General features: G+C 32.9%; 1 protein-coding gene and 1 pseudogene across 1 annotated transcript; one reads left to right on the top strand and one right to left on the bottom strand.

The window, feature by feature from the left end:
• Positions 1–533: 533 nt before the first annotated feature.
• Positions 534–7708, top strand: LOC110643009 ((E,E)-geranyllinalool synthase). Its single transcript, XM_021795229.2, has 12 exons — positions 534–903; positions 2865–3060; positions 3450–3667; positions 3812–3935; positions 4827–4948; positions 5055–5281; positions 5456–5571; positions 5728–5826; positions 5991–6206; positions 6346–6478; positions 6570–6812; positions 6939–7708. Exons 1-12 carry the CDS (start codon positions 579–581, stop codon positions 7464–7466), a joined length of 2547 nt encoding a protein of 848 aa, XP_021650921.2. The 5' UTR covers positions 534–578; the 3' UTR covers positions 7467–7708.
• Positions 7709–8050: 342 nt separating this feature from the next.
• LOC110643011 (serine carboxypeptidase-like 31) lies at positions 8051–12520 on the bottom strand (annotated as a pseudogene).
• Positions 12521–12822: the final 302 nt, after the last annotated feature.

A 12822-nucleotide genomic window follows, 5' to 3' on the forward strand; every position in this document is an offset into this window, starting at 1 on the left:
TTTGACTTATAAATTTTGATAATTTTCATTAATTAGTTCGATTCGATTATTTTCATGAAAAATAAAAAAATCAAACCAAATCAAAATTATTAATATATATATATCAAGGAAACCATAAAATTTTTGAGTTCTGATTTCTAAGTTTCTTTTTTTATATTTTTGTTATTAAAATTTAATATTGAAAATATGAAATTTTACAAAATTCAATTTCATTAGTTTAAAATATGAAATCTTACTCAACTGTTTTATCAGTTCAGTTCGGTTTGGAACCGAACTAACAGTTAGCACACCCCTATTTCCATGGATGTGACATAAAAAATATATATGAATGTTTTTATTGATGAAATGTTTTGCACAGTTTGGTAAAAATTTTCCTGTCGTGAATCCAATACTCTCCAGGATCGTCAAGTCAAAGAATCTAAAATCACAATCAGGAGTCACGTGACTCACGTCAGCATATATGTTTCGAGTTGACGTAGCGGTTTTGAAAACCATTCGAGATCTCCTTCTATTTATAGACACTTAATTCCATTCATTTAACTCAAGCCATTTTATACTCAAATCATTCCTTACATAATATGGAATTTTCGCAGTCCTCCATTAAAGCTTCAGTTCAAAAGTTTATGGAAGAGATGTTCTTGGCCCTGGAAAATCCCTGTTCCCTCATCGCCACCTCCGCTTATGACACTGCATGGCTAGCCATGGTTCCTGCAGATAATCGCAACCCTTCGCAACCCATGTTCAAGATTTGCTTGGATTGGGTGCTCAACAACCAGAAAGAAGATGGATTTTGGGGAGAGTGTGACGCCCTTGGCATGCCCACTATTGAGTGCCTTCCGGCAACCATTGCTTGCATGGTTGCGCTCAAAAGATGGAATGCTGGGGAACTATTGATTGAGAGAGGTAGCTCATTGGTTATATTATTTTTTATAATTAACTTATAAGTGTGTGTAGGCTTATAAGGATTAATATGCCTTTATAAAATTATTATGATTTTATTAAAAATTATGTCTCTTTTCTAAACTTCTATGTGTGCACCTTTATAATAACAAGTGACCTTTTACTTAGGTGCTATTAGAGTTCTAAATATTTAGAATTATAAAGTCTACAAATATTAATATATGTAAAGAAGTAATAATACTATAAATAACTTTTATTTTAGTTTTATTGAAGTTGTTTTCAAAATTATAAAATATAGAAAAAATTATTATTTAATCTTTATATTTTAATAAAATTAATTATTTTATTTATGTATTTTATTTCTGCTAAACTATTTAGTCCATCCGTCAAATTTCTATTAGTCAATGCTTATTGAACTACTATTTAGTCCATATATTTTAGTGAAATTAATTAGTTGATCTCTACATTTTGAAAAATACTGTTATTTAGTCTTTCTTTTAATGAAATTTCTTACTTATTTCTTATATTTTGAAAACTTAAGATTTTAAAAAATATATATTCCCACATGAAAATGAAAATTTTGTTGTGGAGATACTAAATTTGAATTTATATTTAAAAAAAAATATTCAAGTATTTTCATTCAATTCTTTGGGCACCATTTTTTTAATTTTCTTTATTGGAAAATAATTTCTCTAGATTATTGCCTTGATTACTTAGAGATCTAGAAAAATTAATTAACCTTTTTACACATACAGCTTGTAACAACTTCTATCAAAAGATAAAAAATAGAGATAGAATGAGGAGGAGAATAGGGGTGAGCATTCGGTTTGAACCGAACCGAATTAAATTATAAAAACCGAATTTTAAATTTTAGAAACTAAACTGAACCGAAATGGGTGAAAAATCAAATCGAACCAAACTGTTCTATTTCGGTTCGGTTCGGTTTAAATCAATTGGTTTTTATTTTTGATTAATTTTTTAATTTAGACTTGATTTTCAAGTTATTTGGTCTAATTTTGACTTTGGTTTGAACCTAATAACCATTAATTAATAAAATTAAATAATTAATATATACATAATTAAATATAATTCATAAATTTCCCATAAAAATAAATCAATTCAAAAATGGATTCGGTTCGATTTGGTTCGATTTGAATATATAAATTACTATTTGATTCGATTCGATTTAATCAATTTTTTTTCTCTTCAAAACTAAACGGAACCAAAATAACCGAAATTTTTATAATGTAAAACCGAACCAAACAGATTAAATTTTAAAACCGAACCAATTGAACCAAATTGACTCAGTTCGATTCGATTTTTCAGTTTGAACCGAATTCTGCTCAACCCTAGAGGAGAAAGATATGGGTGCAGAGAGAAAGAAATTAAGATGGGAAGAGAAAAATAAGAATGAGAGGTTTAAGGTAATTTAGGTACAAAAAAATAATAAGAGAGACTAAAGAGTTAATAAAATCAAATTATTTATAAGGATTAACAAATGTGTTTTTTAAAATATAAGGACTAATTAATTAGTTTTATTAAAATAGATGGATTAAATAGTAGTTTGATTGATATTAAATCTTTTAACTAATAGAAAATTTAATAAATGACCTAAATAGTTTAACGAAAATAAAATAATAGTATATTTTTTAAAATATATGAAATAAATAATTAATTTTATTAAAATACAAAAAGACTAAATAAATAATTTTTCTAAAAATTTATGAATATTTTTGTGGTATTAAAGTAATTTTTAAGATGGTGAAATTTATCCATAATATAGAAAAGGCACTCGCTTGTGGATAAAGTAATAATGACATATATGGGGATAGCATTTTCTTTCAAAAAAGAAAATAATGGCCTCAAAATTGTCCTATTTAACAAATATTTGATGGAACCACAAAAATTTGTTCTCTTTCCAATAATCCATTCTGCAATTGATAATTATTAGTTGGATATTTCAGGTATGGCATTCATTGGGGCTGATGCAGAGAAGCTTGTTACGAGAGAAATATATCAGTCGTGTCCGCGGTGGTTTGCCATAATTTTCCCAGCAATGATTGAGCTTGCGCATGCAAATGGCCTGGAGATTATCTTCCCCGACAGATTACAGCGAGCAGTGATGGATATATTCTATAGAAGGCAGGAAATTCTTGATAGGTAGATTTCAAATTCTTTTTTGATGTTGGACTTTAATTTGGTGTTTTATTGGAAGCTACAGCTATATCGCAACATATTATCATCTTATATAATAATAAATAAAGCTAGCAAATAAAAAAAAAAGAGCTAAGATGGTTTGTGGAGCCCTTGTGACTTGTCCCCATCTCTCCCCCCCTGTTTCAGCTGCTACAGCTATATCGCAACATATTATCATCTTATATGATAATAAATAAAGCGAGCAAAAAAAAAAAAAGCTAAAATGGTTTGTGGAGCCCTTGTGACTCGTCCCCATCTCTCCTCCCCTGTTTCAGCTGTCATGGTGATGGAGAGATGTGATGATACGATGACGTTTGTTGAAAACAACGTTACGTTTAATTTTCTTGTCACAGGGAGAAACTCGTAGACAAGTGCACTCACCCTCCATTATTAGCTTATCTCGAAGCCTTGCCTCTGCACAATATTGATCAAGAAGATGTTGTTAAGCACTTGTGTAATGATGGTTCGCTATTCGAGTCCCCTTCTGCTACTGCACGTGCCTTCATGGCTACTGGAAACAAAGACTGTTTAAGTTACCTTCAATCTCTCGTTCAAAAATGTCCTTGTGGAGGTTAGAAATTTTTTCCTTCATTTATTATTTTATCTGTTTCATCTCAAGCCTATTCTCCTTTTTAAATTTTTATGATTATATATCTCCATTTCTCTTTTTTATCTATCACACTAATAAATGGAAATTATCTTTCTTTTGAGGCAGTTCCACCAACATATCCCATGGATGAAGAGCTAATAAAGCTTTGCTTGGTCAACCATTTACAAAGGCTGGGTTTGGCTCAATATTTCAAGCAAGAGATTGGAGAAGTATTGCAACATGTTTACTGGTAATTAGTAAAACCAATTAAGACCAATGAGAGCTTTTGTTCAGTGCTTTTATGGAGTATTCTCCAGAATTTTAAACTCTCGAGCACGAGACTAATTAAAGTCAAATGAATAAACTTTTTGGACAAAATGCACCCAAAAATAGAAGGTCAAACAAAAACTTAACATAAAATGAGCAAAACAATTTTGCAGTAAAATTCTGCCGACAGAATAGTAGGGAGGTTGGATTTTTCTAATAAAAGAACACAATAATAAAGTACTTTAAATATCAACATAACAAAATAAAAGTGAAAGTCAAAGAGAACAACACAAAAACATAAATTTCATTTCTAGAGAATAAATACAAATAGAAAATTTTCTCCTTTACTTTTTTCTTTTTATTTTCGGAATTCTCCCCTACACACTCAGCTTACTACTGCATTCTTTAACACTCACACAGCAACTCCTTTCTACCGGTAAAAGATCGATGTATTTAGGGAAATTCTTGCTTAGATATTTCTTTTTAGGGAAATTCTTGCTTAGATCTGGTTATGAACTCAAGACACAAATAGGAAGGATCCATGTATTTAATACTATTACACTTCCATTTTTGAAGTTTAGATTGAGTGGTTTTTTTTTTTTTTTTTTAATATTTACATTTGAAATGCATTCTCAAGCCAATTTAGGAATCAACAATTTTAAGAATGCACTCCCTCACATTGCATTCAAGATTTATAAATAATCCTGTAATAGTAATCCCAAGATATTTACATTTCAAATCTTAAGCAACCCTTATTAATTAAATTCAGGTAGAAGGATAAGTCGACGTTACCTTCTTGTGCTGAAACATGTTTATCATCCTTAACATATGCCTTTATTACTTGACCACTAACATTTTATTTCTAATTTTATAGGAATTACATGAACCAAGAATCCAATGCAGAATCAGACAATTCAGTTGTTCTTGCATCAAAGCTATACAAAGATTCTTTGGCATTTCGGCTCCTTCGGATGCATGGATATAATGTATCACCATGTATGAATTCTGGACCTAACTGCAAGAACTGTTTGTTAATTTCTTTTCATATGTGTCATAAATTTTATTAATTAACGAACTCTTTTTTTTTTTGGGGTATTTTCAGGGATGTTTTGTTGGTTTTTAGATGAAGGAATTCAAGATCATATCCAAAACTATCAGGAATTCTTCTCAAGTGTAATGCTTAACGTTCACAGGGCCACCGATCTTATGTTTCCTGGGGAATATGAAGTTGAGGAGGCTAAATCTTTTTCAAGGAATTTACTCGAGAAAAGCATACCAATGCAAACCAGAGACCAAAAGGATTTTCCATTCCCAAATTTTCATAAAATGGTATTTCACTATCTCACAGAATAGAAATCATTTTCAAGAAATTACTGTAAATATTCAATCAGAAAGGAAAAAGTCCTCTCGGGCAGAGACAATTTAAAAACATGAATAACTTGCTAGTTTTTATTTTTCACAAGTTTAATTTTCTATGCTGCAACTGTGCAAAATATCACACAGATCAAGCATGAGTTAAGGTTTCCATGGCTGGCTCGACTAGAACACCTAGAACACAGGATGTGGATTGAAGAAAAGAATATCACTGCTCTATGGATGGGAAAAGCCTCGTTCGTTAGGTAAAAGAACTCCTATATAAAATTCCATACTCATGATCATAACAAGATCAAATGGATTAAAAGAAAATTGGAGCAATCAATATATATATATATATATATATATATGGGATACTAATGCAAACTTCACATCAGTAACAAAAGTGATTTTGACATCAGGTTTTCAAGCTTTCATAATGACAAGCTAATGCAACTTGCCACAAGAAACTACGAGTTTCGACAGTCAATTTACAGGAAAGAATTGGAGGAGCTGAAAAGGTAAATGTATATATGTTTTTTAGTTTGTTCCAACTCGAAAATCTTAGAAATAATTCAAGAACCCCTTAATTAAAGCTCCCTTAATTACAGCTCATTAGTGTAAATATAAAATTTTTGAAGAAATATTAACTAGTAATCAATCGCATCTTGGTTTAATGTGACAGGTGGTCTAAAAGCTGGGGTCTTACTGATATGGGATTTGCTCGGGAGAAAACTGAATATTGTTACTTTGCTGTTGCTGCTAGTACTTCACTGCCTCTGGATTCTGATATACGAATGATAATTGCAAAGAGTGGAATAATTATCACAGTTGCTGATGATTTTTACGACACGGAAGGTTCTTTGGATGAGTTGGAAAACCTCACAGATGCAATTAGAAGGTATACCAGTATCCCACTGAGCTCATTATACAGATCAGTAACACAAATATGAAACAATAGTTAATTTGATTACGTTCTCTCTCTCTCTCTCTCTCTCTCTCTCTCTCTCTCTCTTTTTCCTTCTTGATGAATTTGACAGATGGGATGCTAAAGGCTTGAAAGGCCATAGTAGGTTTATCTTCGATGTCCTTGATGATCTTGTGAGAGAAATGGCTGAAAAATACCTCCAAGAAGAAGGAAGTGATGATATAACAGCCGGTCTTCGATATATAGTAAGCTTAAGCTTTCACAGATTTTTACATGGTTTGCAATCTTGCCTGCTCTGTCCGTTAACCTTAACAAATTTATTTGTTATATTTGAAGTGGTATGAAACGTTCAATGCATGGTTTACGGAAGCTAAGTGGAGCAGAAGTGGATTCATACCATCAGCAGAGGATTACCTTGAAACGGGCATGACATCTATTGCTACGCACACCCTTGTTCTTCCAGCTTCATGTTTGTTGAACAAAAGTTTACCAAAGTACCTACTCAAGCCACCCCATGAAGCCATTACCAGACTGATTATGATCATCCCTCGTTTGTTGAATGATATACAGAGTTATGAGGTAGATATATATATATATATATACATATATATATATATATATATATATATATATGTTCTAATCATTGATTCGAGTGTATTTATGATATTATTTTGGAAGATAATTTTCTTATTCAATTAATCACAGAAGGAAGAAAAAGAAGGAAAAACAAACTTTGTTTTGCTCAATTTGGAAAACAATCCTGGAATAGAACTTGAAGATTCAATAGCAATTACTAACAAGATGCTCGACGAAAAGAAAAGAGAGTTGATACAGCATGCTCTAATGGATGGCTTTAATGATTTACCAAAACAATGCAGGCATCTCCACTTGTCATGTTTGAAAGTATTTCAAATGTTCTTTGATTCTAGCAATAGATATGATTCCAGCACAGAAATGCTTCAAGACATTCAAAAGGCAATATATCTCCCTCTGGAAGTGATAGAACCAAAGCCCTTAAAACTTCCTGAGACAACAATTAGGCCCTTGTTGCCTCCAGCTCCTCTGCATTCTGGATCAGGAAAGAGATATCAAACAATTGTCAACTATCACTTTGATCATCGTTTCAAGCATAACAGAACTAGCATTTCTGCAAAACGTATAGCTTGGCCTCTTTCGAAGTATCGATCCATGAATATGCCTATGCCATTAAACTTCAAATTATGTTTTACGTAAGTTCACAGGACTCGGTATACAAAATAAGTTGGGTCATTTTTTTTCTTTTGGAAATATGACTAGCTTCTTGTAATAGAGATAGTCTGCAAGTTGGTGAAAATTCAGGATAGGTTTAGTGGTTGGTGTAGTGTATTGTGTAGATATGTTTGCTCAGCCATGCCTGTGAGCATGACTGTATATAACTATGCTTTGTATTTAAATGATGATATTAATTTTAATGAATAACAATAGTACTTGCATAACACCCTAGTTTTGGCATAGCAAGACAGCACCCCATTGGAAGGAAAAGGAAAAGATGTGTAATTTAAAATAGCCCAAGTCCATGTGCAACACTAGTTGGGAATAGCTCATTTTTTTATCTCTGTGGTTTGAGCTGAGTTTTCTCCAGATTAGTGGGCTTAGCCTATTAGAATTTACATTGAATTTCTAATCTAATTGGGAAAATTGCCATTTGTTTTGCTGGTGTAACAGGATCTTATTCTGTCCTGTAAATATAAAATTCTTAAGGAACCGTTTGAGATGGACTGTATTAGAAATAGAAAATTCAATCCTGACATGGATGACGCTGAACAAACAATTTTCATTCGTGTGTTTATATATATTGACACTGTAATTTGAAAATAGGGTTTTTTTGTTTTTTTTGGGATGAGGAGTTTGTTCTGTTCACAAAAACAAGATCTAGTAGTCTAGAAACAACACTAGCAGCACAACTCAACTTATTTTTTAATAGCACAATTTCACTATTTTCTGCTACTTACTACAACCTAATGCAATAAGAGCGAAAAATCTCTAGCCACCAAGACAGCCAAGCCATTACTTAGTATGGATGATTTATCTGGAAGACGGTGGAGATTCCCCTTGAAGAAAGGCAGAAAAGAATGCCAGTGACTCACTTGGTTTGAAGATAGGCACAGCATGCCCAGCTCCTCTAAATGTTGCAAACATAAGCCCCTTATATTCTTGAAACCAGCCGCTTACCTGATTAAAAAGAGTAACACATCTTAGTTAGTGATAGCTACATGCAAACCACAAACTACCTTAAGGATAATGTTTTGACAAAGTTTAAATAATTGATCAACTAGGTTTAGTTCAGTTCATAATTACCTGCTTCTGGTGGTACCAGAGAGCCTAAACTGTATCTTGTGGACAGTACAGGAACTCTCCCATCTGTATCTCCGCTGAGCCACCAAAAAAATAATATCATGAGACTAGTATAGGATAAGATAATTCATTACAGCTTCTATAAGGTCAACAGGAAAAACGGGTTTCGTCAGAATGTCTATAAGCTAATTATGCAAGGCAGACCCAACTATGTTAGTCCCAATTGGTTAGAACGGGAGCCTCTTTCTTTATCGACCAAAGCTCGACTCTGATGGGAGCTCCAGAATTATTTAAAAATCTTGAATACATTAAGCTGATATAAGAGAGCACTATTAAGATCGTCAAGGAATTTGGTTTAGTTTAGTCTCATATGCTTAAGCATGGTGGTTTCAAATAACAGCCGTTACTTTGAAGATGTTTCTGCCTCTCTTTCATATGTGTACAGTATTTTGATGCTTTTTTCTTGTCTCTGTATGAAGCACTTTAGTAGCTACTGTTTGGCTTTAATTTTTCTCAAATTTTCACTCAAAGTTTCATCTTTTCTTCATACAACATCTATCCTTTCACTGTTTTCTAAGAATATTGGCAAGATTAGTAGATTACTCTATTCTCCAAAGTTAATTCTTGAAAAAAGACTAAAAGAGGTGAGTTATTTACTGTTTTATATAATTTATTTTCATTATGTGCTTTTTTTTTTGTTTTCTTTGTTGTTTTGCATATTTGTTGAAAAAAATTAATATTGATGTTAGATTTGTTTTTAAGTTAGTAGTTTGAAGGGTTAGTTTGTCCGATCTATAAGTTATGTGTTTTCTTTTTTCATTATTTTGAACTATTTTTAGACTTAATTTTAGGGTTTACATTATTAATTACAAGATAACATAAAATGAAAATTCTAAATTCTAATTCTGTACTAGCTACATAATTATTTTAGCCTATAAATAGTTCAAAACTAATTATGTCTAAAAATGATAAGTTTAATGTCTTTATTTGATGTATTTATACTTACTATATAGTTGTGTATTTTAGTTTTACTTGTATATATCAATATATAGTCATTTTAAGAGCTTTACAAATTTTTCAAAAAAATTTGTATAGCACTAAGCTGTTACTATTACTTTGGCCGTTATAGGTCTGTTTCCGTTACACACGACTGCGACTGCATTTTGCAACCATGCGTATAAGCTGGCCCCATGATACCCTGACAGTAGGTGAAAAAAAGTTATGCAAGGCATGGAACACAGACCTGTAGACCCATATTCTAAGTCCAGCGGCAATCTGCTTCTTATATATGGGAAGAACTGATGGCTTTGAATCCGACCATTCGTTGAATATCTTACGACTGAATCCAAGAAAGTATATCAAATTGTTTAGATTATTCTGTAAAGTGCAAATTTCAACATAAGTTTTAAGTCAATATATTCCGGTACACTGCATAGTGTTACAACAATTACAAAGAGGCAAGGATTGAGAGAGAGATTTAAATTACTTGCAGATGTTCCAGTTCTTGAGCTGGTGACCATCACTGATATGGAGGGCCTTTTGAACATCAGGTCTATTGTAGAAAGCTCTTGCATATTCATCCAGGCATGGATCATAACCACCCATAATCCTTGGCATCTGAAAAAAAATCTTTCTCCAACATGTTAAAAGCATGTGCAAGACCTCAGAATTAAATAATCAACGGTCATTTTATTTGCTATGTATAGTGACTCAATATTTTATTCACTTTCTGTATTCCATCAATCACTTTCTCATTTTGTAATAAGTTTCATTCATTTCTATATGTATATGTTCACTTTCTGTAATCACTCTGCCACTGTTCACAGTAGTGATTCATTACACTAAGGAATTTTATTCTTAAAAAAAGTGAAAAGGAAGAGAGGGGTTCCTCAAATTATCACCCACCATTGTAGATGCACGCATAAACCAGACCTGCACGGATTTGTCATCTCAAATTGCTGCATCGCCAATACAAATAGAGGTGTAGAGGCTCAAAATATCTATCTCCTTGTACTGTCTGAACAATTCGTCGACAGCTTGATTACAATCATCATTGCTCCAAGTATCATTACTGTTAAAGTTACAGCTATTTCTAATAATCTTGTGGGTTTCATCTGATATAACAGCGTGGCTCCAAGCATAATCCACCATTCCTGTCCAGTCCTCAGCATCACTTGTTTCAGGATTACCCATCTGTAATGGAGCAAAAATAGGTTCTTAGTAAAATTTTTGTTGAGAAATAGGATCCCCTATAATCATGCACAAAAGTTTGCCAACTCTACATCAAGGGCCACACCAGAATACCCCTGAGATCAATGTGAAGGAACGGATCTGCATTCCTGTCATGTATCAACTCAGCAAGCTCTGGAACATATTTTCCTGTTAATGCATGTTAAAAAATGTTACCATAACCATAATATGAGATTTTAAACAAGATGAGTGAAGCAAAATGTTGCAATGATGAAATACCTGCATAACTCTCCCCCGCAATATAAAATGCCCTTGTTCTGTATGATGGAAACTTGAGAAGCCAATTATGTAAGAAAGCATAAGCATCATTTGCTAACAGAAAGTAAGAAGGTAATTAGAATCAGGATTTTCTGCTGATTCTGAGATGGTCCAAAGCACTCATATATGCATATACGGTACAACCCTCACTCCAGCAAACCACAAATGTGCAAAAAACATGTGTGAATATTGAAATGAACAGAAAGTAGTAATTTGTCTGGCTCAGACAAGATGAAAGCTATTAGTATGTACAGATAATTAACAGTTAGCAGGTAGCTCACCTGTAAAATCATCTCCCAGAATATCGTAATCACTAGTTGTATTTGAGTATGAAAAACCAACTCCAACTGGAGACTCCAGGAATAACATGTTGGCCTCTGGATAATTTCAAGAATTTAGAAATAAATGTCATTATCATTATGGAGCATAATGTAAGTGCGAACATAATAGCATATGTCATATTCTGTTATTTAAATATTGGATAGTTTGCTCTAAACTGTGGCCCCTCATATATACCTCTATTCCATGAGTAGGGATTATATTTAATACCATGTCCATCATTGGCCACTAAGAAAGGGCCAATCTCTTGTGTTGCTCCATATCCCACAGAAGAGCACCTGGGACCTGAAAGATAAAGCATCTTGTCTCCTAATTTGAGATCATAGAATAAAAGCCAAACGAAGAGTGATTGAAAATAACTTTGTCAAAAAGATTTGAAAAAGAGGGGAAAAAGATACCCCACTGGGAAATTAAGAATGGGTAATATCATTTTCTATCTTCGAAGTACTTTATGCAATTGTTTATCAGCTCAAGTTTGTTTATATGGCGTGGGGATCTGTCTAAGGACCGGGCAACATGAAATCATTAAGAAAAAAAAAAACCCTTAAATTTAAAGATAGTAGTAAGTCTTGAAGCCCTTCCTTTAGACTCAATTCAAATTTTTTTTCTGGCCAGCATCCCTCATTTCCTGCTAGCTGAAAGGCCAATATGGGGATACAACAATAGCTAGAGAAAAAAATTTCTTTTCTTTATTTTCTTTATCTTTTCCTCCACCAGCAACCGTAATCATTCATGATCAGGTTTATGCAAAATTTCATTTCTGCCTAAAAATGGAAAAATAAAAAATGCAAGTTACCTCCATTAAGCCACAGCACTAGAGGTTTTCCATCAGGGTGAGTGGTGGCCTCGTAGAACCAATAAAAGAGTGCCCTTCCATTCTTTTCATTCACTGTAACATAACCAGCATAGTGCCTGAAGTCCACATGTGGTTGGCCAGGCAAATTAGTTACAAGATGCTCATTGTCTGGTGAACTGAATCGCCTGTCGGTATCCAATGACAAGCGCCTCATACTCAACAGAATCAAAAGAGATTACAGCAAAAATAATCAAAGTGAGCAAGACAGTGATATTAGACGCCAATTCCATATTGGAAATGAAGAACTAAACTAGGAATGGCTACCAAAAAATCAGGATGACAACACAAGAAGAATTGCATGTCTATTTATACTATTGGAGGATAGAATATTAATTTTGAATAAGTAAGATAAAGAAGAGTAGACTTACGTGGTATGGCGATTTTTATCAGGTAGGCAACTTTACAGCATCTAACATGGATTTTTCGACAACATGTACTGTTGCATGAGCAGGCCATTTTAGTGGAGACTCCATTTGCAGTTATGTGGGTTGCTAATTAAACCACTCTGAAATGAAAAAAAAAAATCTATGCGATCCCTATATTATATATTGA

This window comes from Hevea brasiliensis, chromosome 18 (assembly GCF_030052815.1).
Source record: "Hevea brasiliensis isolate MT/VB/25A 57/8 chromosome 18, ASM3005281v1, whole genome shotgun sequence".
Classification (NCBI taxonomy): domain Eukaryota; kingdom Viridiplantae; phylum Streptophyta; class Magnoliopsida; order Malpighiales; family Euphorbiaceae; genus Hevea; species Hevea brasiliensis.